This window comes from Lingula anatina, chromosome 10 (assembly GCF_051362555.1).
Source record: "Lingula anatina isolate TDL-2025a chromosome 10, LinAna3.0, whole genome shotgun sequence".
Taxonomy (NCBI): Eukaryota; Metazoa; Brachiopoda; class Lingulata; order Lingulida; family Lingulidae; genus Lingula; species Lingula anatina.
Window position 1 is genome coordinate 2,091,169 of NC_141776.1, and position 27,695 is coordinate 2,118,863.

The 27,695-nt window shown below is 38.2% G+C and overlaps 1 protein-coding gene across 1 annotated transcript; it reads left to right on the forward strand.

Annotated features, from left to right (window-relative positions):
* The first annotated feature begins 1,548 nt into the window (after positions 1-1,548).
* LOC106152691 (NFX1-type zinc finger-containing protein 1-like) lies at positions 1,549-13,462 on the forward strand. Its single transcript, XM_086997775.1, has 5 exons — positions 1,549-1,682; positions 3,120-3,648; positions 5,652-5,752; positions 6,397-11,729; positions 12,019-13,462. Exons 2-5 carry the CDS (start codon positions 3,184-3,186, stop codon positions 12,204-12,206), a joined length of 6,087 nt encoding a protein of 2,028 aa, XP_086853901.1. The 5' UTR covers positions 1,549-1,682; positions 3,120-3,183; the 3' UTR covers positions 12,207-13,462.
* Positions 13,463-27,695: the final 14,233 nt, after the last annotated feature.

A 27,695-nucleotide genomic window follows, 5' to 3' on the forward strand; every position in this document is an offset into this window, starting at 1 on the left:
GATCACAAGGTGTCAGAACGGGCATTGGACGGAATTGTACTTTCTGACCACAGGGTGCGCTAGTTGTCTGTTACAAAATATCTTCACTGTCACATTGTAATTTTACATACCATTTTAGCCTTTCCCCCCTCCCCATCCGTATTAGGAGAGTAGTCAAATTGCTAATTTCATAACTTTTACGCTTTCAGTTTCAAGACAGTTGATTTGTTTCACGATATGATAGACCATATAAGTAAAAATAGACCATATGAACCGGAAGCGTGACCTAACCAAAATAAGAGGATTTTTTTAAATGGAAAAATGGGTTGGGTACTGGCATGGTGTGTTATGTGGAAAAAATTACCGTTGACCGCAGGGAAACAACTGATGATGTTGCTTTTATCTTTTACATCGCCTGCAATTTGGATATGACATACCCCTATGCATAAACAGTTCTTTTTTTAAATTTAGAATTTAGTTGCTATGCTCATAAACCATAGTTGAATTTTCAAAAATATGAAATTCATCCACCGACCCTGTTTATATACAGTACGTCGCCGCTCATTAACCAACTTATCAATTTCAGGCCTTCCCAACTACCAGACTCGGCACCTAAGGATCCTGAATTAACCGGTATATCGGACCACACTACCCGTTTTCAAGGTATGTGTCAGATCGCATTTCGGAGTATCAGCCAGAACACCGACAGGATGAGCCCTGGCATGCTCGGCTGTCACTTTGATTGGATAGTAAACGATTGTCGTAAAGTCGCTATATGATTTTAAAACCGGGCGCATAAATTTGAAAGCCACCTAGATGAACCTAAGACTGCCACATTAATCTAATACAATGCAAAAAAAAGCCCTATCAAAGTGGTTAAAACATTCAAACCGAATGTCGTAAAGTCCCCATATACCCCCATAGAGACAAAAAAATAGAGTACTCTAAAGTAAGAGTACAGTTTCAGGTTGTTCAGCCAAGCGTGGATGAGCCCGCAGTCGTGCTACAAAATTTATTCTGGGGTATGATACTCCGAAATGCGATCTGACACACACCTTGAAAACGGGTAGCGTGGTCCGAGATACCGGTTAATTCAGGATCCTTAGGTGCCGAGTCTGGTAGTTGGGTAGGCCTGAATTTTGTTTGGCATAAGGCTACGTAGATCTAGGTAACCTGAATTTTCAAGAGGCTCAAAAAGAGTCTTATCTTCATTAATATAGAGACACTCTGTTCTGCTCGTAGCATATGTGAAAGTAGACGTTTGTTCTAATACCGTTATCAAGCACCTCCCATCTTTGTCAACGCTGGCTTTATATCGTTCCCTTTACCTTGCTTAAACTGGGCTGGATGTGGCACAGGTACTGGTACACCAAGGTGGTAAAAGAGGAAAGGTTAGTGCTGTTCTTTATTGTTATTCTTTTATAATGATCTCTACATAATATGTTTAGTTTTGTAAGCTCATTTTACTTCCTTTTATACTATCTGGATCAAACACGAAAGAAAACCATGGGGTATATATGCGGCTGCGCAGAAAAGTTCTGTCGATTTTTAACATGGAGCTCGGGGTCATTATATTCTTTACTCTCAGGTCACCGTCAGGTAACAGAGCCTGACAATAGACCTAAAACATGACCTCCATTGGGAAGGAGAAAATGCAAACAGGCATCTTCACGCAGAGAGCTAGTCTTCACAGGATTCGAATAGTAGGTATTAATGAACCTGTCAATAAGTTGTGAACAGAAAGTTAGTTTTTGCCGGTAATGATTTATACGAAGTTACTCTTAAGCTGAAGGCGGTAAGCGGCTAGGTACATGTAGGCACACCCTTAACAGAAATCCATATGACAAGCTTTCGATGAAAATGGCTAGGTCACACAGTCTGCACCTATGATAGGCCTAGTGGAGAGTAAAATATTAAAGGACAACGTCTCTTTCTTGGGCCTTAGAATAAGTAAATGATGATTTCTAGACACCGTTAGAGGCAAAAAAAAAAAAAAAAAAAAAAAAAAAAAAAAAAAAAAAAAAAAAACAGCTGCACAGGAAAATGATGTTGACGCATGTGCAGAAAGTGCACTTTTTGAAATGAACAAGTGTTTACAGTCTGTTTATTCAAGAAGTTGTAAAGTCTGGTTTATTAAAACTACTAGCGTGAATGCTGGCTGGTGCTCGTGGTTTTCGCCCGGCCAGTCTCGTCCACCCGCGTCCCCATCACTTGGAAAAAGGTAACATTAAATAGGCCTATCGATCCAGCCTATTTTGGGTCTGTCAGTGTAGTCTAGTGCATTGGCCTAGGTGTGGGGTTTGTCGTATTGCACCGTTGGAAAATAAAATGTTAAATATACAGTGTATGGCCGCATTCACATCAAGTTGAACCATGGCTCTACAAAACCACGACCTAAATATGGCGGACGTACATGAAAGGAAAACCGCCTAATCTTTTAATAGTCTTTCCGCCTCTCACACGCCTCCCCATGTGTTCTCAATGGAGCCGAGATTTAATGACTCTACCCCCGCAGGGCGACGCATGGGAAGGCGTGTGAGAGGCGGAGAGACTATTAAAAGATTAGGCGGCTCTAGATGGCTTTGTAGAGCCATCATGGCCCATTGCTCGACTCGATGTGAATGCGGCCTATGTATCAAACCGAATAGGAATTATAGGAAAAGTTACGATAGAAGTGTGATATATATATATGCCTTTGGATTAATCTTTGACCATTTTCAAGGCCAAATGGGCCAAATTTTGTAAAAGAAACACTTTTTTCGCGAAAAAATATTTGATCGTGCCGATTTTCAGAAACCTCATTGACTTTTATAATATGGTGAGGTCTCCTTTCATCTTCGTTAGTTAAAGGTCAATTGCACATTTGCGCTATTTCAAAAAAGTACAACTGAAACTTCTTTACCCTTATGCATGTGTATCTGTAAAATTGGCAGCGATACATCCATAGTTACTATTGAACTTGAATAGGAAGTGATATACTGGCAATCTAAATTACCTATACCTTGAATATGACTGTTGACCTACATTGATGTACTTTTAACCCTAAACTGAACTTTACAAATTATCCGAAACTTATGTGAAATGTATAAAGTCTACAAAAATAACGCTTTTGACCTATAGCTATTAACCTCTTTCCACAGGTGTTGGTGTCCTAGTACAACATCAGAAGATGTACTATTACTAGTAAGCATATATGTCAGAGATATGGCTGGACCATCAACTTCAAACATTCCCCTTGCCTTAGACTTGAAAATAACCACCTTGCCATGTACGTTTCAACTTCGCATAGCAGACAAAGAAGTGGTCTATGCAGTGCTGGGAGCGGCTGCTGCTACTGGAATTGCTGCATTTTTTCTTCGACATAATCAGGACGTTCGGCGCATTGTCAGGAATGTGATAGTGGGCAATGACCACGATCAAGACCCAGCAGTTAATGATATTAACCCAGGTTCTTTGCTTGTGGATATTACATGTTATACCAAAGAGAGTCTCCTCACGCTCGGGCGCCGATATCGGGATGGTTCTCTGGCTACGGACATAGAAGACGGCCTTAAATCAATCGGATACGACAAACCAATCACTGTCACAGCCGAAAGAGATGGCGAACCATTTGCATTAGACAAGGTGCACCAAGCACTAGAAGGCCTACATGTAGGCCTTGCCCTACAGGTAATTTTCAGTTAACATATAAAGTTTCTGCAAACTTGTTTTTACTGTTTATTTATGCCAGGGAATAGTCCAGAAACATTATTTAAGCTTTTCTGGAAAACATCTTCCATTTATTTTGTTAGCTGGGTCGCAGAGGCTTCTTTCTAACGTTATTTTAATGTAGGCCTACTTTTTGTATAGGACTGAAAAGAACTGAGGCCATACCCAGCAAACACGTCACGTTTGGATCACGAGGCTAGCATGTTGCTATGACGTTGTATGTGGTAGCCACGTGCTAGCCACGTGATCAGAACGTGACGTGTTTGCTGGGAATATTTTCTCAAATGGCCTCAGGTAGAGAAATTAATTAAGCCTTCGGTCTTAGTGTTAAGCATCGTAACCATAAATTTCTAGGATATCAGAAGCCGGCTTCTACATTTCCCTGCTCTATTTTTGGTAAAACATACTTTGTGTTAAATAAACAAATAAATAAAAAAGAATTTAATCTGCATAACGGAACCACTGTTGAAGAACAAAAAAAATATACAGTTGGCCTTCATTGAGAATCATATATATATATATATATATATATATATATATATATATATATATATATATATATATATATATATATATGCAGACATTTCTTTGAAATAAAAAAACGATTGTAGAATAGGGGTCTAGAGCTTCATACCAATTTTTGCCATGAAAAATCTAGACTCCATGAAGGGAAATCATTTTCCGACTTTTTTTTCTTGGCGATTTCTTTCAAGCCTATTTTTGAAAGACACCCAGTAGTCATAATTTCTGTCAAAAGACAATTTGTTGGGCAAATCGCTGGGTTCACTTCTGTCCTTTTTATTTTTAGGACGTACTTTTTTCTGGTTTTGGTGGCCTTAACTATTCATTTTCATTGCCATCGCTTTCATAAGTGGTTATTCGCGGAAAACGATGTTTTTCTATTGAACTCGGCCGGTACTCAAATTTATGTTCGACTATATCGGCATCACTATGCTCAATTGAAGTTGCCGCCGTCCGGGTGTAGGAACATTAAACCTAGGCAGATCATAATTCGAAACACCCTTATGGACAAACGGAGCAGGGCCCCGACTACTTTCCCTACCAGTCGTTGGGAAGTAACAGTCTCGGATTTCACGACGCGGCCTGGAAGCTTTACACAAACAAAAATGTTATAATGATCTTTGTTATCGACATACAGACTCTCAACAGGCAAAGCAAAAAAGTCGTACTTGTATTCTAAATTGGCTGGCTGCGAAGTGAATGCTGACTGAGAACGTTGTTTGGGTTTTGATTTGATTGATTGCGGTTCATTTGTTGATTTCGAACAAGCTTTTAATTTTTTATTATTTAGGTATTTATCTTTTAAAATGAATCGGATATTGATTAATGATTCGCCTATCTAAATTAAAATTTACTGCCAATTACCATGTTTCAAGCATTTACATTTGAACACTTAATATATAGTATTGAAAATAGCCCTTTGAGTTTCCTTCTTACCGAAAATTTTTTTAATTGATTGGATATTGATTTATATATTTTTAGGTGTATGTAAGCCTGCTTACATTTGATTTTATTTGATAAACACCATTTTTCGAGCCTTTACAATTATACACTAAATGAATACTGAAACTTGAAAGAAAATGCCATCCGAATTTGAAAATCACATAAGGTACTTTAGGTTGAATTTTAAGAAAAAAAATATTTCCACCAAAGATAAAAGCAAATCTATTGATTGAAGAGACAGGGTGACAGAAAACATTGGAATTTAGAAGAGTGTCTGAAAAAACTTTTCATCAGGACACTATGCTGAAGATCTAAATAAAAATATTAGTCCAAAAGAAAAACAATTAACAAACATTAAAAATGCCATCAGAATCCGAAGTTATTTGCAAAGATTTGCAAAAAAATATTGCAAATTATTTGCAGTACTGGAGTTTTATGGTTCGATGAAATCGCAATTGAATTTTTTTTCTAACAACTTGAATGATTTTCTTTTTTGTTAGGCGGAGAGAGGAAGAGGCAATGGTGGTGGGCGTGGGAGAGGAAGAGGAAGGGGAAGATCACGCGGCAGAGGTGGAGGTTTTCAACAACCTCGTGATCCAGAGTGAGTATACAACATAAACTGAGGCCATTTATTATGTCCCTCCCCCCCCCCCCCCTCCACAAAAAATGAGGGTATATACTAGTAGCTTTAAACATACATCTGTTTGTCTGTTGGATTACCAGTGACTAGCCTATATTGTAAATAGGGAATGTGGCCATTATTAAAAAGCACCTAATTTTTATACAAAGCAACCAAGACAAATGAATATTTGGGGTGATAATGCACGTATTAGTAAGTTATTAAAAAAAACTCTGTCTAAGTTATTTTGTAACTTATAATTAAGTTTGCACGTGAGTTTTCTCATTAGTGCGCCTGTTAAGTTAAATGTTATGTTCAGTTGATAACAACAAAGAACTAATGAAAATGTGTCAAACCATTAGTGTTTATTTGTGGTTGGTCAGAACAGAGTGAAGGAACGGTGAAAAGCACATACTTTTCTTTGATAGACTGTAGATCTACCAGTTGTTAAGGGGAACATTTCTGAATTTAAAAAATCACCTTTCGAGACACTGAATCTGTTTCTTTGAATATATTTGTTTAATGTATGCATAATTACTAACTTTATTGCATTGTTTGCTGCTAATTGATATGTAATATCATTTAATTAGTGACTTACATTTGTCCCCAACAATCTCTGCTTTAAGGCAACAAGGAAAATATGCCGCTGGTAGACCAAGAAATACCAATAGAGGTGGCAGTCATGCAAGACTGGGTGAAGAGAGGAGGATGCCACTTCTTGGGTACCGTAAACTTGTTGAATTTCAGTCCAAAGAACCTCCTGAACTATTATCCACACTAAATCACTCAAAAAGTGGATTTCGGGAACTCTTGTCATCAGACTCGTTGAAACCTGATTGGATCCAGCTTGTCCTTGCCTTGTTAACTAAAGCTTGCACATGCAGCTCATCGCCCCAGCTTTTGATACAGCTGCTGAACATCGTCAAAGACTCCAAATTTCTGAGTGTGCACCTTGTAATGTATATTGGCCAGATGGGTTTAGAAAGTTCAGTCTACAGGCAAGAAGAATTTAAAGAGCCCATAAAAGAAATGTTAAAGATATTTAGAGAGCTACTTATAAGGTTACCACAGGCTGCAGTAGCCACTGTTCTGGGTCCCTTGTCAATGTTACGTAGCACCATTATAAGACTTCAGGTGAATAGTGACATTATTGATGAAGATATTGAGCTTCAGCTGGCAGAGGTAAACAGCTTGAGTGAAGCCATTTTGAAGACAGAGCAAGAAGGCGGCGCAGGATGTGACATGGCCGTAGCTTCTGATGATCAGCCCCCATCCGATGATTTCAGAAATGTTCCCATTTTCCCAACTCATGATGACATCAACTTGAAAGAAGAGCCATTTCTAAGAGCAAATAAAACACATGGTAGATACCAAGATGTCAATCATTATCTTGATGTCCAGTTCCGTCTCCTGCGCGAAGATTTTGTTCGGCCTTTAAGGGAGGGAATTACAAAGTTTTCAAATCTTGGATCTATCAACCGAAGAGATGAACGTCTTCAAGACATCCGTATCTACCATGATGTCTATGTGGTTAATCCAGTGTGTACAATCAATGGATTGGTGTACAGAATACGTTTTGCTGTGTCCAAGCTTAAGGGGGTGAGGTGGGAGTCAACTAAAAGACTGATCTTTGGTTCTCTTGTATGCCTGTCCCAGGATCGTTTCAAAACACTTCTGTTTGCCACAGTTGCCAACCGCAATCCAAAAGACTTGGCAAAAGGGTTCTTAGAATTACGCTTTGAGCAGAGAAGGGGAGAGGTTCACAGAATTTCACCCGCCACCTCCTTCATTATGGCTGAGACAACTGCTTACTTTGAGGCGTGTCGCCATGTTCTCTTTGGATTACAGACCATTGAGGAGGATGAATTTCCATTGAAAAGATATATAGTTCACTGTGAAAATGAGGTGGCTCCACCAAAATACCTGCTAGAAAGAGCCCGGAATAAAGCTGCATTTGATTTAAGTCCACTAACAGAAGACACACTAGTCAAAAGACAGGAACCCCTCCTTCAACTTCAAGATGACACAGGTAATGATGATTACCTCCCAGTGGAGAGTGTGGCAGGTAAGAGTGCTCGGCAGGTGCTAGTACTTATTACCTCGAGCTGGCCTAGTGCTGAGGTGTTCCACCTGGATGAATCCCAAATGCAAGCCCTGAAGACAGTCCTAACCAAAGAGATAGCTGTTATACAGGGACCACCTGGTACAGGCAAGACGTACCTAGGTCTGAAGATTGCTCAGGCGCTCCTTCACAATAAAGCTGTGTGGGGTGGAGACACTCCTGTTCTAGTTGTATGCTACACCAACCATGCATTGGATCAGTTTCTGGAGGGCATACACACTTTTATACAAAATGGTATAGTCAGGGTTGGGGGAAGGTCAAAGAGCAAGGCTCTGGAGAAGTTTTTCATCAGAAACCTTAAAGATGAAATGCGTCAAAACAAGAAGGTGCCCAGAGGAGTTCTCGAAGGTTTGAATGATGCAAGATCAGAAATGAAGGAAATAGAGTTACAAATAGAAAATATTGTAGCCCGTATAGAGCAGACAGACCAAGGAATCTTGCATGAGGACACACTACGCCCTTTTATTGACCATGTCCACTACAGAAGCCTTACAGAGTTCAGACAACCTCAAGGATTGGGTTGGCCATTTGAACAAACTTCTCAAAGGTATTCCAACATGCTCGACTGGTTAGGGTTTGGAAATAACCTGTATTCCCCAGGGGATTATAGAGGGTTTGAAGAAGGAGAAGTCCCAGAAAAAAAGAAGAAAGGAAATGAGTATGAAGTAGAACAACTCGAAGAAGAGGAAGAAGAAGAGGAAGAAGAAGAAGATGAAAAAGAGGAGGAAGTTATTGAAGTGGAGGAAGAAGCAGACCTGTTGCAGGAGCAAAGGATAATTGATGATGCAGAAGAGGACGTTGATTTTTCTAGATTGAGGAGAAGGGTGGCCATTTCTGATTTTCCTCTTGCCCTTGATTTTGATACTTTAAGTATCTCTGAATTTGGTAGTACCAAAGACGGAGAAGATATGGGTTGGCAAGTGCAAAATCGAACATCCAAAAAACGCAAGAAAATTCCAATAGATGGATTTCGCAACAAGAATGCAATGTCTGAAGATGAAGCTGGGCAAGTGGGCAATGTCTGGACCCTTTCTGACAAAGATAGATGGCGGTTATATCACTTGTGGATTACTAAATACTGTACACATCTTAAGGAAGGGATAGAGGGATATGAGGAACAGTATGAAGAAGTCTCAGCACGCATGAGGGAAATCAAGAACCAGCAGGATTTGATTATTCTTAAAGAGGCTGCTGTGATTGGCATGACCACAATTGGCGCTGCCAAGTACCGCAGCATCCTCCAAGAAGTCCAGCCCAAGATTGTGATTGTTGAAGAAGCAGCTGAAGTGCTGGAAGCCCACATTGTGACCTCACTTACAAAGTCGTGTCAGCATCTCATCCTTATTGGGGACCACAAGCAGCTAAGACCAACACCAACAGTGTGTGAGCTGGCAAAGAAGTACAACCTTGATGTGTCTCTCTTTGAGAGGATGGTCAAGAATGGCATGCAAGTTGACTGCCTAAAGCTGCAGCACCGCATGCGTCCTGAGATTGCTACATTACTCAGGCACATCTACCCAGAGCTGGAAAACCACCCAAGTGTTGAGGATGCTGAAGACATCAGAGGCGTTTCAAAAAATATGTTTTTCATTAACCATAGCTATCCAGAAGTTAAGGATGGAGAGAACAGAAGTCGATCCAATAAACATGAGGCAAAGTTTATGGTTGCGCTGTGTAAATATCTCCTCCTTCAGGGATATGGGGCATCGCAGATCACCATTCTAACCACTTACACAGGCCAGCTGTTGCAGTTCAAGAAAATCATGCCCAAGACAACATTCCAGGGAGTGCGCGTGTCCTCCGTAGACAATTTTCAAGGAGAAGAGAATGATATCATCTTACTATCGCTTGTCCGCAGCAACACAGAAGGGAACATGGGATTCTTGGCAATTCAAAACCGCATTTGTGTGGTGCTATCACGTGCCAAAAAGGGTTTTTATGTAATAGGAAACTTCAGGCTGTTAGCTGAAAATAACATGTGGAGCAAGATAATTTATGACCTTCGAAAATGTGGGTCTATTGGAGAAGGGCTGCGGTTGTACTGTCAGAACCATCCAGAAAATGGGGGCATTCTTGCCAAGACAGATCTTGATTTTAAAGAGGCACCAGAGGGTGGGTGTTTGCTACCTTGTGAATATCGTCTTCCTTGCAGACATGTATGCAAAAAGGTCTGCCATAGCTATGATAAAGAGCATGCAAATTATAGATGCATGGAGCCATGCAGGAAGACAATTTGCAAAAGGATGCATCAGTGCACCAAACTCTGCTTTGAAGAATGTGGCAAATGCATGAAGATGGTGGATAAAGTCATGCCTGCCTGTGGCCATAAGCAATCCGTTGCTTGCTCAGTGGACCCGTATCTAGTGTCCTGTAATCAGCCATGTGATGTAAAACTGCCTTGTGGGCACGAGTGCAGGAACAAGTGTGGTGAGGAACACACAAAGAAATGTAACAAGGTATGCAGACGTCTCTGGCCTTGTGGTCACGTTTTGATGACATATTGCCATCGTACTCCTGAGACTTTCCCATGTCCTACACCATGTGGGGCAATGCTGGAGTGTGGGCACAAATGTGCTGGAGCATGTGGCAAATGCAGACAAGGGCGACTACACATGCCATGCCAACAGAAATGTAATCGCACTTTAGTATGTGGACATCCATGCAAGGACACGTGCACCAAGAACTGCCCCCCTTGTCAGAGGCCTTGTGAGAACCGCTGTGTGCACAGCAAATGCCAAAAGACCTGTGGAGAACCCTGTGTGCCTTGTATGGAAGCCTGTTCATGGGAGTGCAAACACCACAAATGCAGGAAGCTGTGCAGTGAGCCGTGTGACCGTCCACCTTGTAATGAACCTTGCAGCAGGATGCTGAGATGCAGACATCCATGTATTGGCCTTTGTGGTGAGCCATGTCCCAAATTGTGCCGAGTTTGCAATGGCGAGGAAGTGACAAAAATATTCTTTGGGACTGAGGATGAAGAAGACGCTCGATTTGTGCAACTCACAGATTGCAAGCACTACTTTGAAGTCAGCGGACTCGATCAGTATTTTGCCATGGAAAGCAGTAATTCAACAAACATGAGCATTCAGTTAAAATGCTGCCCTCTGTGTAAGACACCAATTAGGAGAAACCTGCGTTATGGCAAGCAGATTAACACTCAGTTAGCAAATATAGAATTAGTGAAGAGGAAGTTGGCTGTTGACATGCACATACTCCTTACAACTCACAGCCGTCTTCAAAGGGAAATTTCTGACATCAGACAGACAGATCTGATTGGCTTGTCTCATGCGCAGAACATCTTAGCTTATTTTGAAACCAAGATTACAGGTGGAACAGTTTCAGGCAATCATTTGGCCTTTATTGAGAATCAAATCAACTTCATTAAAAGGGTCTCTGGCATGAAGGCGAAGCTTGTAGATCAGCAGAAGGAAACCGAGAAATATGCCAGTGAACTGAAGGACATTATGAAGGAGCTCACATCCCTTTATTCCTGGATCGTTCAGCCTCGCTCTCACATGAGCCAGCAGGAGACAACCCAGTTCAGTGCAGAGACAACTCGCCTGGCCCTGCTGGGCAACTGGTTCATCATGAAAACCCAAATAGAGAACAGCGGGAGGACCTTGCCCCCCGAACTATCTGATCAGTTTGATCAAACGAAAACCCTACTGTGTGACAAGAAACCACTTTCTCCAGAAAGAGAGGCAAAAGTGAAGAGAATATACTCTGATGTGAAGCAGGCCTGTCCAGCCTCGGGACTACGAATCACAGACACAGAACGCCAGGAAATAGTTCAAGCCATGGGTCTGACCCAAGGGCATTGGTTTAAGTGTCCAAATGGTAAGTTTGATTTGAATATAAAGCCAGCTTATAGACAGTAATATTCAAATGTGAAACTGTTCATGTCTCTTGGTCTGCTTGGTTCTCACCTTGGCATAAAAGTTTTTTCCATCTTTGGGTTTTCTGTACAAGTTAATCACAATGAACATACATATATATCCTATATATCAACATTAATCTTCACTATTTAAAGTATTTAAGTGTTTGATGGTCTCGTGTAAATTTCTAGAATGTTGATAAGTGTTTTCAGGAAAAACGCTGAACACAAATGTATCTTGTTTGTTGACAGGTCATATCTATGCAATCGGAGACTGTGGTGGTGCCATGGAAGAAGCAACATGTCCTGAATGTAAGGCTTGTATTGGTGGACAGAGTCATCGACTTCGGGATGATAATCAGTTGGCTGGAGAAATGGATGGGGCTCGTCACGCTGCATGGTCAGAGGCAGCCAACATGGCAAATTATGAGGGTTTCTGATTAAACATCCATGTGATTAATTTTTGTCGAATTGAGATGGATTGTGGTACAATGCAGGCAGAGTTACAAGTGAATTGCTGAGACGTGGATGATTCTAAATCTTCACCGATTTGATGCATTTTATTGGAACTGGTGAATTCAAGTGAAATGATTCAGAAGAAATTGGACACTTCTCTGGCATCTGTATTTATAGTCGTGGTTGTGTAATTGTTATGAGATTATGTCACATAGACTTTGTGTGCCATGTAATTATTGTGTGTTGTGATCACCAAAACTAACTGTAATATTTTGAAGGCCCCATCGAAGTATCTAGACTGTGACAATGTGACAATTGGATAAACTGCTGCTGAATTAAGAAGTGAACATCGGCACACGACTAAAAGGGCAATTTGAGAACTGACTGGTTCTTACGACATTTTGACCTCAATGACAATTTTAGAATTTGATTTGTAAAAGACCAGCTGTAAAATGTTGTGTTTCAATACTTTTAAGTATTATAATATATGTGTTTGTAGTAGATGTACCCGATAGGCAATGGTTAATTATGATATGCGATAAGCAGAAACTATAACATATAAGCATATCATAGTACGTACAAGTACGTGTGTTGTTTTTCAAAATTGTTGTATGTGAAATCTATAATTTCCAGACAAAAAATGCATAGGACAAAATGAAAGTATCTTTAAAGTCTTTATGAACGTATGGAGACATTATATATTTCCCCAAATACCTTGCATATAAGACCCTGTTGATAAGGAATAGAACAAAGCCTATTTGCAACTGATATTTGCAACGGATAAGTACAAAATTGCGAGTAATAATAATTTAAAAGGAAATTGAGAGATGAGAGTTTTGGTGGTGATTTATAAATTAATTAATTGATAAAAAAAATAAATAGACGAGCAGTGATCAGAATTGACTGCATATTTCGAAATTTCTAGGAATCAGAAGAAAAGAGTCAAAAAGTGAAAAAAATGACAGGTCAATTTCAACCTCTCAGTAGGATTTTCAATAAATGAATTTCTATTAAATTCTCTGCCAGTTTTAGGAATATATATGCTGAAAAATTTGCAAAATGGCAAAAAGCAGGTCAAAGGTCAATTTCAAGGTCACAGTGAGATTGCCAGTATATGACTTCCTATTCAAATTCAATAGTGACTGTGAGCGTATCTCTGCCAGTTTGGGAAAATTTTAATTTAAAATTCAAAACATTTGAAAATTTACCAGGTTCAGTTCGATTTCGTGGCATCGTGTTCAATGTAAATTGGAGTTTAATTTTAGCATGAAAAAAAGATCATAGTACCTCATGAAGCACTAGGAAAATGGGTCGCTTTCGCATCGAGCGATTCACTATAACAGCTATATACATGTAGATATATGTACATTGTAGAGTGAATTGACCTGTAAACTCCAGGCGTAAATAAGCAGGAGACGGAAAATTATTTCTCATTGTTACTCAGTTACACATGTAGTCCAGGGGTAATTTGTCTACTTTCCAGGTATAATTAAAAATTGACGTGTAACATTGAAATTAAAGTCTTTAGAGTAGCAGGGATTATCAAACTTAAATTTTATTCTGAGACGGAATTGGTACAAGGTTTTGAGATCATCTGGAATTTTCAACTTGAATTTTTGCAGAGGCAGAATTTCCAAATTTAACTCTTAGGCCATCGGGAAGTCAGTTTTGACTAAAGAGTTTTTGTATGGCCGGAAACTCCATACAACACTCTCCATTTTTAAACTAACATTATCAATCTTTATACCAAATCCATATGCTACAGGTAACTTGCCATTCTGTATAAATGGATTTTTAAGCAGCATTCTTATAGACAACCCCAAAATTTAAATGTGAGATTTTAGATAACACTTTTGTGCTTAATAAAATACGTTTCCAGATGCAGTATAACAAATACTTAACATCAGTTGTACGCTAGGATAAATAGAACCAGAATTACTACCATTTTCTTCCATACCTGCAATTTTCAAGCAATTCCAATTCTGAATCAGAACGTTCGAAACAATCTTTGCACCTATATAATACAAATCACAGCTAATGGCTCTCGAAATTTCCTTTGATTGTCATTTCCCTGTTCTATATACCTACAGTACATGAACATCACCAAATGGATGCCATGCCTATTTGTCCACAGGTGTGCTCAATGCAGAAAATCAAATTTGTTTTATTTAACAACTAAGGTTATTAGAGAAAGCCAAGTTAAACCTTTTGGCCTTTGCAAGCCTTGTTTTGGGTACGTACAACCTGGTTCTGTAAAAAGTAAGAAGAAAATTCACAACTCTGACCATTCGGTACCAATGGCCTGGAATTCCACTTTGGCTTTGAATTTTACAAACGCTTCCAGTCACAATCTTTATAGCGGGCAGTCTATAGAGAAAAAGAAAAAGATCGCTATTGGGATTAAAATGGAAGTAAGTGTCTCTTGATTCACAACAGCTTCTTTATTAAGGGAAGCTAGGGCCCACTTTTAACTTCACATAACTTTCGAATTTGTCTTCTCTCTTGTCGCAGTCCAAAGCGTTTGTATTCAAAAATTATCCTCTGTCACTGATGTAACATCTCCCAAACAGCGCTCCACTGAAAATCAGATTTTCATCAGTAATACAACCACGTGAATTATGCAGGTCTTGGTTGCGCATGGTATTAGTTTTCAAATGCTGTATTATCCCCACTGAGATATGGGGTTATCAGCAGTACTCAAAAATAGAACGGACTCATGCCCAGTTCTGCAAACGAGTAGCGTGTTTAAAAATCAAAACGTTACAAATTTAATGGCGCTAAGGGAATGTGGGTGTATACCGTTATACGTTACTATATCCAGGTGTATCTAGTATTGGACATAGATGAATATCTATGCCTGCGGGGAGATACCCAAGACAATGCTATATTATGTTGCTTCGGCTGGACTCCGCAGGAAGGACGACGTGGGAGACCCATGTAAAACACCTCCCTTTCAAGTATGGTTTCGGCTATGCCTGGATCGTGGATGAGTTAAGAGCTGTGAACCAATTCACAACACGAGTGACAGACTTGTGCATTACAAAAGACGTTAGCTGATAAAAAGCAACGTCAAAGTGCTCATCATTCATAATGTATAAAACTGTTCTAGATCCAGAAAGATATTTGTCATTACCACTGTCTTATACACAAACGTACGTTATCAAATTTTCACTGCTCAAGCAACAGTCTGGTGATTGAAAAAGGACGCCACATGAATATAGAAAAAGACCGTAGATTTTGCCCATATTGTTTGACCCAGAAAGTTTATATCGTAGAAAACGAGATACGCTTTCTCCTACTATGTCCGCTGTATAATGGCTTGAGGGAGAAATATTTCATCACAAGATGGACAAAACACAGTAAAAATGAGCGATTATTTGCTTGGATTATGTCTGAAATTAGTACGGATGGCATATTCTCATTAGCAAGATTTTCAACTAGTGCATTTGCATTACGAGCAAAAATTTGTTGCTATTGAAGTGAGTTTAATTCACAGTTTTGACTAAGAACGTGACTATTATAACGTTTACTATCATTTAAAATTTTCAAGAAGAGGACTATTATGAATATACTTTCATATTTATTCAGTGTACATAATTACATTACTACTAGTAGAAAATTATGGTGCAGTTGGACATGTATTTTGTGTCGGAGGCCTTTAATTACGGAATAAAGATCAATCAACTTACCTTGTTGCCATATTTTCTCAAATTGTTTTTATTTATTGACCCTTTTTTCATCGTGTTCGTTCTTTTTACTTCGCATCTCTAAACATAATGACTAGCTTGCCTGCTGCCCCGTCAAGTGGCGCCCCAAGCGGGAAAAGTTGTCACTAATAAGTCTATTACGACAATTTGTGACCAGCTTAATAAGTTTTTATTGGCTTATACTACACATATAAATTTTTCCATTTACTTTTCACAGTGGTAACCAAGGAACGATCTCTTAGTCTGAGTTGCAACAAAATTCATAACAGAGATAAAAACAACGTGAAACTCTATTAAATTCATTACTGCTTGGTTTCCACTTGGAATTCGTTTGCTGAACATTAAATTAAGTACAGAGGCGTAATTAGAATTTTATTTAAAAATTCCGTCTCAATGATGCCTGGATTCCTGGTTGAAAATTTTGCACAGGCATGATAATCACATCCATAGCCAAATCAACCCAAAAAAGGCCCAGTACACAGCTAAAATATCTTTTGCCTTGTTTTTTTTTTCTTCTAAAAATATGTACTGCGCGTAAAGGGAACTTTTCAAAATTTTCAACTGTGTGTGTGTGCGTAAATTTGGCAGAAAATACCGACCAACCCTTAAATTCAGTTGCCATGACTGTTTGAGTCCCGTTTATACTGAGACAGCGTTCTTTTTGCGCCCCTTCTACGATCAAAGATGTGCTCATAGAGGACATCGTTCTGTGTAAAACCCCCTTTATACTGGACGGCGTCCTTTGTGCAGCCATGAAACTGACCAGGTCGCCGTTGAATTCTTAAAATCGAACACAGCAAGTCGTACACAGCAAGTTCAAACAGCGCTGAGGACGCCATGATCGCCACTTAGTTTTGAACATGTTCAAAACAATCGCACAAAGCTGCTGTGGCGACGTGCCGCCTGCTTTGAATGTATTTATTATGTATATCTTTATTGTAGAAATAAATCTGTTAAAAAAATCGCACAAAGAGCGTGGTGGCTGTGGAGGTTGCTCAATGCATATGGAAGCAGAGAGGACGTACATGCATCGCTTTGGTTGCACAATGAAAGCTCAATGATCGTCCAGTTGTTGGCACGCAAATTATTATTTTTTAACTTTCAGATGAGGTTGTGCTCGGGTATTTTTTTTTTTTACCATGGAAGAAAATCTACGGGTTACAGCAACTTGAGGTCTCATATCGTCCTCCAATAAGTATTTCTTTTCTAAAATCCTGAACCGATCAAAATTAGTATTTTGCTTTTTTTCACGATGCAGTTAATTGGGCAGTTTTTTTTTTTTTTTTTTGCAGAATGCGTATTCTTCTTTTGAAAATATTGTAACAATAGTAATCTGACCTATTACCAATCCATGCAGACCATGCATTACTGTAGTTTGAAAAATAAGTTTATTCTGAATTATTTGTTTTGTTTTCTGGAGACGTTTGTAATTAGGTTAGGCCACACTTTTTTATTTTTATGGATGACATCCTCTGGGTACCCCAAAATCGGTGCGCGAGGGCGAAAAAAAAAAGTCCAAAAAAAATACTGCTTAAGTAAAGGAATGCTGTCAGTACACAGCTGGAAACACAAATTTTACCACAGAAACACGTATCAATCTAACAATATGTCTTTATCCATGCTCTAAAAATATTAAAGCAATGTGAATACTTCGTAGATATGTAAAAAAGTCATGAATAGATATACTTCATATTACCAAATCTATTTAAGGTTATTTCATGAATTCAGTTGGTATAGCAATCAATAAAACAAATATCAATCAAACAGTGTGTCTTTATTTGTATTCTCAGAATATTAAAGCATTTTGAACACTTCACAGAAATGTTTAAAAAATGATGCAAAGATATGCTTAATACTGCCAAATCTATTAAAGGTCAATTCGGACGATGCCATTTTGTCTACTTCAACTCACACGAAGCAGCCAAACTGTCAGGTGGCCTGTCCCACCTTCAGCCCACCAAATACCTCGACGCCCTTGTCGTCCCTTTTTTCGCTACAGAAAACCTGGTATAAATGTGCAGCTTTGTACAGAATGTCACAGAAATTTTTCGGCGGCCGCCAGCCTTTCGCACAATTGTAAAAAGGTGATATCTCCATGCCAAATATCAATGGCATACCAATCCAAAACGATGGCGCCCGTTCTCTTTATTACTTTAATTGTTGAGTTATTTGAAAGTAATCCTAGAGATGAATTTGACGGCAAAGTGGATGCATTTCCATGTAGCGAAAATACACATGCGCAGAAAGCTCATTTCCTGGCAAATTCAATAACGACATTTGCCACAACCGACTTTGTTGGGGGCTGGGGGGGGGGGGGGGCTTTTTTTTTTTTTTTTTTTGGAGAACGGGCGAAAATCGGTGCGCGCGCAGGATGTCATCCATAAATTTTAAAAAGTGTGGCCTTACCGGATTAGAATTGATGAAAGCATATTTAAAGTCAGAATATGTCACAGGACGCCAAATCAACCCCCATCGGTCTTGCAGGAGGCAGAAAGATCGTAGAATGGTCATTACTGATGTACGATAAAGGTGCCTTTGTGTACAATGAACGCAAAAAGGATGCACAACTGTAGCTCAAACATCGCAATGGACGCCGTGGCTTCCTCATGAGACAGACAGACAGACCGCTCAGAGGACGCTTAGGTCGCTCAGACGTCTCTCGCAGGTTATAGTAGGCTTGTTAAGGGGTCAAACGCTGCATTTTATAGTACAAATGTCTAACTTGGCATAAATGTTTCTTGGGCCAAAAAAATTTTTTTTCATCCAAAGAGACATGCTCTATCGATGCATAAATTAGCATAAAGTATGCAAATTAGGTGCCAAAATATATAACATTATAACATATTAACAAGTAAAAACTACATTCAGTCCTTCAACGGACGCACAAGGGAGGCCAACGCAGATTGGACGCCGTCCAAACCAGTGTAAAGGGAGCTTTGCGTACTGTTGTTCCAGTTATACATCTTTTACGGATATGAATAAAAGGTATTGCTCTACTTCACGGTCATTTAAGCTGTAAAATCCGACAGAATTAAATATTTCCACTTCGCACCTGCTTCTTAGTCGATTAAGAACTTGCCTCATTATTACGGATTGTATTAATGCGACAATAAAATTCATTACACATACAGGTGATATATTTCTATATATTGGGAGAGAGTTCATGGAATAGAATAGTTAAGTCTGTGTTTATAGTGTTATTTTACATTGTTGTTGTAAACATGAACGCCGCTACCTAGCTCTCTCTCTCTACTTTTATTTATTTTGTGTATTTATTTACTGTATTTCAGTCTTTCGCTATTTATTATTTCATTATTATAAATCCATTTCTTTCTTTTCACTATAGTTTCACCAGTAACACAATCACTACGAGTTATTACATTCAACGACATTAAAGTGCGTGATCAATAAAGGCAGGACTGAAAACAAATGTTCTGAGTTTTTTATTATTCTCAGGTCAGCGTCAGGTAACAGAACCTGGCAATAGGCCTAAAACAACACCTCCTCTACGGAGAAATAAAAATTGTTTTAACAAACATCAAACGCATATGGCAGGAAATTGTAAGTAGTAATCGTCTAGTAATTGAGTAGTGAACAGAAATTTAGTTTGTGAACGAGATTGATTTATGAGAAGTTACTTGTTAACGCACTTTTAAGCTGAAGGCGGTGGGCGGCTAGGTAGGCACTTCCTGAACAGAAATCCACTGACAAGCTTTAAATGAGAATGGCTAGTAGCACAGTCTGCACCTGTGGTAGGCCAAGAAGTTGTATAGACTTCTTTGGTAGGCCTAGTGGAGAGTAAAATCTTAAAGGACAGCGTCACTTTCTTGGGCCTTAGAATAAATAATTGATGATTTCTAGGCATTCGTAGTCAATTTTTCTGCGCATTTTGATAATTAAGGGTTAAAGATAAAAAAGACAGTCAAAAGTTTATTGACAGCGCCCTGCATCCGGGCGTGATCGAATACAAATACATGAATTAGTTCACAGAGTCATTTCCAGTTATAGCTGCAATAATCTCTTTGAGCGGCGACTGTATATAAACAGGGCCGGTAGATGAATTTCATTTTTTAAATTCAACTATGGTTTTAACCATAGAAACTGTTTATTCAAATACAAAGTGAAGGTGATTCAAAATCTGAAAAGGCAAGCTCTTATTTAGTGTAGTTAACGAATGACTTAGGTTGGAAAAAGGTTTTTGAACAGAATCTGGCCCAATTATGGATCAATATAACCCAAAACATTTCCCACCGAAGTCCACCCATGGCAAAGTGCCAAAATTACAAAATGGCTGCCAGTGCAGAAGGGAAGATAATAAGTGGGCATCTCATGAAAACTGGGAAACTATCATTTCTAATGTTCAAAGGCATGGCTATTCATTTGCAAAAAGTTTGGAATTCATCAGGGTTGAAGGACATGTCTAAATTTAAAAGTCAATCTCAAAAAGGGAAAATAGCATAAAGTACAACAACTTTCTTTATTCTTTCTAAAATTCCATTTTTAATGAATTTTCTAGCTGCTATTTAGAACCACATACAAGAGACCATCTTTATAAGTCAAATTTAGTAAGTTTTGTGATCCCAAAAACACATACCAAGCTACTTAAAATACCTGTATGCCTTGATGGCCAAATCTCTTAATGAGGTGTAAATTGAAAAGTTTTAACTTAAAGGGCAACACTTTTAGGTGATAAAGGTCATATATGCCAGGCTCTATCTTAATAATGGCTTGAAATGTAAGTACATCATTTGCAAAACTTTAATTTGCGAGGAATGCACACTTAAAACAGATTTATGTCTTCAAACACGTGACAAGATTGAAAAAAGTATATACTGATACAGATGTGAGACAATTTTACACTCAGGCATGCAAAAATATGCCTGTAAGCAGAAACACATGCACGTTAAAATAGCTTCCGCTGTCAGTTATCCCAGCGGCAATTACAAGGCAACATGCAGGACCATGCTGTTATCTGCACTGATTGTCCCATTAATGCCCCTATTTCGCACAGACCACGAATCCCACGATTCGCCAGGAATTGACAACTTTCAGTATTCGTGGTTGAATCGTAATCAGTTCGTGAAGTTCTTAACAGATTCGTATATATTCGTAGTCAGTTCTTGCAATTCTTGAACAATCGGGAATTCGTGGCCAAAATTTTGAGCTGTTCAAAATTTTGGCCACGAACTCCCGATTAAAAAAAATCGTAGTTAATTCGTAGCAAATTCGTATTTCATTCTTAGGCATCGTAACATCGTAACTGAATCATAATCGATTCGTAGGCATTCGTATGTATTCTTAACTCATTCGGGGATTCGTGAATCCCTGGATTTACCTCGAATCGGATAGGAATCAGTCACGAATCCCACGAATATTCGCCGAAGCGGAAATACAACGAAATGTCAAGAATAGTCCTGAAATCACTTTTATTTGTACCCAATTCAGGCATGCTTAACTGATTCCATATTGATTTGAAACGTTCATGCAGTATTCGTAATAGATTCTTGTAAATCCTAGTGAGTTCTTGACAATTTTCGTGCGATTCCAGCCGAATCCCATGAATACTCGTAACACTATCGCAACAAAATAAGAACAAGCCTTGGCAGGTTGAATAATATGTAGTATATGGAAAAGATGTTAAAATTACTACCCTTGAAGCAAATGGGGTGACCCAGAAAAAAAGGCCTATGTATTTTTAAAATCAGAAAAACAATTCTTGCTCTGGTAAAACAACATTTACACATTACCAAAATTTATTATAAAATGTTGGCATTAGCAGTGTCAATTCCATTGATTTTGGATGAACATGTTAATGGCAAAATGCTCTGTACATCATAATAAAAATCTATAATAAATATCAATCTAAAACAATGAAAAAATCACAATGGATTCAAATTCAATTAGAAAATGGATAAATCAAGCACATTTAAAGCAAAAATCTGTATTTTATCTGTTTTACCTGTTGAGCATAATAAAAATTTGATGTTGAATTTGCAGTTAAGCATAATGGACTTTGGCATCAGAATTGGCAGTAGCCTATTTTGTGCATTGTTATTGTCTGCTTTTTGTCTGTACATTTGACAGCTTTGCTGCCTTGTTTTTTAATTGCTGTAGATATAATTCCCTGTCATAAGTCTGTAAAGTAACTTCATAAATTGGCAATAACATAGGTTATATTGTTTAACCTTACATGAACGACTGTCCTCTTATACCCCTTAAAGGATTTGCGTCATGCCGTCAGAATGGCCTGAACGGAACATATTCTTCAGAAAACATGCCCAACTAACGGTATCTTTATTCAAATACACAAATTAAAAGCTCATTTTGTAAATTTTTGGCTTTAAAAAACGTCCTGAGAGTTAATGAGCTACGTGGTCATGTGGTCCGATGACGACAATCGTGCCACCGGAGAACAGAGCGTGCTTAGCTGTCAAACTGAGCTGCATTGTCTACCTGTAAGATGACTTCTCTGGCTTCTGATAAAAGTTTATACTCGTTCAAATCTCTTACCCGAGGGGTCTTAATCCTCGTGGGGCTGTGTAAAACCATTTCCCGTCTAGTCAATTCTTTAACAAGCATTTAATTATGGTTATCCCAAGTTGTATAAAACACTGCATTTGAATGAGTTAAGGGTACTGTTGATTATTGGATATGAGTTCCATGTTATCTGTGAAATTCAATTAATGTTATAAAACCGCTGACACTCCGTCTTGCATACTTTTATTAAACTAAGGTAAACAATGCCCGTTATCCTTACAAGTCATATCTTAATCATCCATCTTACTGCAACTTCCTTTACCTCTTAATTAGAGGGTGAAATGGCATTCAATTTGTCTTGTTTGTATCGAACGCACTCTAAGCTTTACTCCAGTTATCTCAGGTAAAAAATCTACCTGTGCGTTAATTTCAAAGAGCAGCTCCCGTAGACCTGAGGGTACTAGATAAAATCTGAACACCAAATTTATCGAGGAGTTAGAGAAAGAAAGGAAGAATTTTTCCTGCACAGCTTCATAGGAATATAAACACGGACTTGATCCAGCTTAGACCTCCAAACTAACAGGGTGACATGGGCAATTTTCACAAACAAATCATAAAACTATATTAGCCGCCTTTAAAATAAATATACCGTTCTGGGTAAATTAGAACATTATTAAATCGCGATAATATTTTTGACTTAAATGATGATTTTATTATTTATATTTATATTTGGAAATTAAGCTACTATATGAGGTATATTTGCTGTGATTACGCTGTCCTTCATGTTTTGCGTAAGTCTACATTTTGCTGTACGTGCTTGTAATTTTCTAAAATCTGTGCGTACAGTTTTTGCAGGTCTGGTTACGCCCCTGTTACGTGCTGAGAGTCTATTTGGCAATTAGTTCCTTAGGTTATTTAAATAGAATTACAGTGTAAAATTTTCAACAAGATGTTGGCGAAACAGCCCTTTACTCTGTGTAGATATTTCCCCCGTCAAAGTTTGTCTGAAATTATCTTTCAATCTTTACTCTTTCAAAGACAGTATAAAGTTATCTGACATATTTTCGTGTATACTTAATGACAAGCCAAGTGTCTCCAGTTCATTCCGTACTCAATTTTACACAAGCAAATTTTTTCTTGGGTAGACCTTTATAGCACGGTGTTATAAGCTTACAAATTTGCAAAAAGTTTTGCGTACAGACGCAGAATTTGCGTTTCAAGTTACAAAATGATCAATCTTTTAACTTATTTAATATTTCAGATGAAATAATCTTCAGAAACAAATCCTCAAAGCATAAACGAATTAGGATTACGAACCATTTTATTACAGCAGTTCCCATTTTTTCTTTAATATAACGCTCTTTTTCCTGTTTTCCTCAACACGTTTTCTTCCACGGAAGTATAGCCTGGGTATATGCATGCTTCAAGATATCCTGAGAGCAATTCCTTTTATTAATGTTCGCGGCCGTGTTTGAACTTAATTGTTTAAATATTGATTTTTAACGTCATTTACAAATACCAATAAAATAACCCCATGAAATAAATGAGATATATTGAAAAATATAAAGGCCCACCAAGACGAGTTTCACACCTGTTATTACCTGGTTTAGGAATTGCAGCGGTGCAAAATTAAGAGGTTTTATTGTTAACGAGCTCTTGGTCAAATACAATGCATTTAAAAATGCATCAGCAATTAGTAAGCTTGCCAACTGATGACAGCATCTAAAAGACTATCAGCTTTTGATATGATCTAAAACACCTGAGTAGACTGAGATCGCAAGCATCGTCACCGAAGTTAGTAATTTAGTCATGCACGGAAGACCGTCACAGACAAAGAAAGATAGTCAAGGAGTGCTGAAATTTTGGTGAATCCCACGGCAACACAGTGAGGCATAAAGAAAATTGCTCAACTCCGTTCAACACAACTTTCCAAAATTATTCTGTCTGTTTGCACCATGCAGCTGAATTAAGTCTCATTGACCTTTATCCTCATTGTCGTCACACCGCGTGTTGCTTCATTTATGCATATTGAGGTGAGGTTTACTAAAACGCTTTTTTACTACTAACAGATTGTTTTTATAATTTTTAAATGGCGGGAATCGATTAAAATATACCTCTAGTGTATAGATTGAGTGCTGAATCTTCAAAATTCGAGAAATGGATTTTTATATGACCATTCTCCTTTAAACTTAAAGTTGGATTACACACAAAGTTCCTGTAATGAAGCACAATCTTAATAAAAACAATGTGCTTACTTTAATACTTACGTATCATGTAAAATCTAATGCTACGGAGGCGATTGTGCTTGTTGCACCCTACTAAAACATTCAACTTTTAGCACACGTGTTTCAAAGCTCACCTTAAGTGCCTCTTTAAGTTTCTTTAAATGTAAATCCTACACTTTATAGACAGACACGACTGGGTGACATTAATGCGAACCTAAGGATGTGCAATGTCCGCAGACGCAATTTAATTATGACTTAACAAGGTATATATGTATTAATCAATTTTTATATTCTGAAATAAAATTTTGTTGCTCATTTATTTTCATCAGCAACGATATACAATAAGCAGGCTTTTCTTCAATTGCTTTCTGGACACTGAAGGTCATGACAATCTGGAGCATAAGGCCTAATAAGAGCTAGCATGGAATTTCAGTTTTATTTTAGCGCATGTTCACTGAAAATCCTAAGATAAACGGTTGTAAGATGGGCGGCAGGGTACTTCCATTTTAACCTAGATCGAGACTGTAACATTGATACCATGGTTACTCTAGTGAGACGCCATCCTTTTTAGGTACCAGTTTTACATCTTTTACGGATATTCTTCTTAATGAATATTAGTGTTAGTAATGATTTAGAAACACTAGGCAAGATCCATTATTACCACTCCACAACTATCGATTTAGAAAAAGGTCGAAGTGCTACATAATATATAACTTCAATTGTATGAGAGCGTCAATAAAATTCAATTCTTTGCAAGGCTTTTGTTTACGTGTACACGACTCGCTAGCTTTCTCTTTTTTTCTTCTGTGTCTGCATTTATTGTATCCCTATCTTTTGTAATTTATTATTTCATTGTTATAAATGCATGCCTTCCTTTTCACTTCAGTTTCACTAGCAACACAAGAACGACTAGTCATTATATTCCACTGCATTAAAGTGCATGATCAATAAAGGCGTAATTTAAAAGACAGGTTTTGGGTCATTTTGAGATTCTGTATGCCAAGAACAACTCGCATGGCCCAACTGATTGGCAGCCGGCGGGTCTCAGTTGGCCAATAGACCTACCACATTGACGATGTACTATGATATCAGCAGGGGCGGATTTAGGCCGTCTTCTAAGACTTCCGGAAGACGATCAGGGCTCCGTATCTCGAAAGGTTCGCTATGTTGCGCACGTGCACAAGTGTCTCTATTCCATAACCGATTCTATTTCGAGATACGGGGCCATGGAATCGAGACGCTTGCGCACCTGCGCAACATAGCGAACATTTCGAGATACGGAGCCACGATTTTCAAGTTTACATTGACGGTTATCGATTTTTTAGGTCAAAATGGACGATGGAGCAACAAAAACAATTTAGAAGACTCAGAAATGATATCTCTGGATCCGCCCTGATAGCATCTGGAAAGTCACTTAATTTAAAATACATCAATTGTAGTCCCAGATTTCGATTTTAAAAAAATCAAAGACGGACTTTGCATCATGTTTTCGTTAAATGCATGTACTTCAGATTTTGCAGCACTATCTTTGACTATCCGTATGCCTGCCTATGTTGCCATTCCAATCGAATAAATTTGAATGTAGAGGTTTAATCAATAAAGCTTTAGTCAATAAAACATCCCATTCCCTACCCTAGATAGCAAAAACTGATTTTTGTCGTTACATGTATTTGCATGAATATAGTCGTGATATTTGAAGTTAACAATTAACTTTTCTTCGGTTGAAGAAGGAACTGCTTTAAGCCCAGTATTGTTAAGTTTAGTTATATATATATTTAGTTTTTTATGTTATTTTATTCTAAATCAAGATCTAACTGTTTACTTGCTAGGGTTCTATCGACTTTTCAGCTTCGTGCGGACGTCAATATATTCTTTATTCTCAGGCTAGCGGCAGGTAATAAAACCTCCATTAAGAAGAAAGAGAAACTGTTAACAGGCATCTACACGGATAGTGTCATCGCAGGGAAAAGTAAGTAGTAATCGTCTAGTAGTTGAGTAGTGAACAGAAAGTTTCATGTAGTTTGTGGCCAAGAATGATATTTGGGCAGTTACTTGTTAACGCACTTTAAGCTGGAGGCGGTAGGGGGCAAGGTAGGCCGCACTTAACAGAAATCCATATGCAAGTTTTTGATGAAATGGCTACATCACACGGTCTGTGGTAGGCTTAAGGGATGGTAAAATCTGAAAGTGCAAACTTATTTATTTTAGTGCAGTTAACGAATTACTTACGTTTGAAAAATGTTAACACAGGTTTCACACTAGAATCCGGTCCAATTATTGGCCAATTTAAGAGAAAAAAATTTCCACCGGAATCCACCCATGGCAAAGTGCCAAAAATACAAAATGGGAGGGTATCTTTTCTAATGCTCAAATGGTTTGGCTATTCATTTGAAAAAAGTTTGGAAGTCATCACAGTTCAAAGCAATACCTAAATTTAAGTGTCAATCTCGAAAAAAAGAACAAAATAGCTTAAACTACAACAACTTTTTTATTCTTTCAAAAATCAACATTTTTATAATTTTTCTAGCAATTATTAGGAACTACATACAAGAGACCACATTTATAAATGTTAAACATAACTGACCTAGTGTAAAATAATTAATGTCAAGGTCAAATTTAGTAAGTTTTGTGCTCCCAAAAACACATGCCAAGCCACTTAAAATATGCAATGATGTCCAAATCTCTTAATTATGTTTAAATTGAAAACAAGGAACTTAAAGGTCAACACTTTTAGAAGGTAAAGGTCACATATGTATATCAGGCTCTATCTTAATAATGGCTTGAAATGTAAGTACATTATTTGCAAAACTTAAATTTTCTAGGAATGCACACTTAAAACAGTTTTATGTCTTCTTTTAGTGAAAAAATGTCACAAACACGTGACAAGATTGAAAAAAGTATATACTGATACAGATGTGAGACAATTTAACGCTCAGGCATGCAAAAATATGCCTGTGAGCAGAAACACATGCACGTTAAAATTGCTTCCGCTGTCAGTTATCCCAGCGGCAATTACAAGGCAACATACGGGACCATGCTGTTATCTGCACTGATTGCCCCCTTT

Coding starts and splice junctions, on each gene's coding strand:
- LOC106152691 (XM_086997775.1), top strand. CDS start 3,184: ATGGCTGGACCATCAACTTCAAACATTCCCCTTGCCTTAGACTTGAAA. Junction 3,649..5,651: donor ATGTAGGCCTTGCCCTACAG/GTAATTTTCAGT, acceptor CTTTTTTGTTAG/GCGGAGAGAGGAAGAGGCAA. Junction 11,730..12,018: donor TTGGTTTAAGTGTCCAAATG/GTAAGTTTGATT, acceptor GTTTGTTGACAG/GTCATATCTATGCAATCGGA.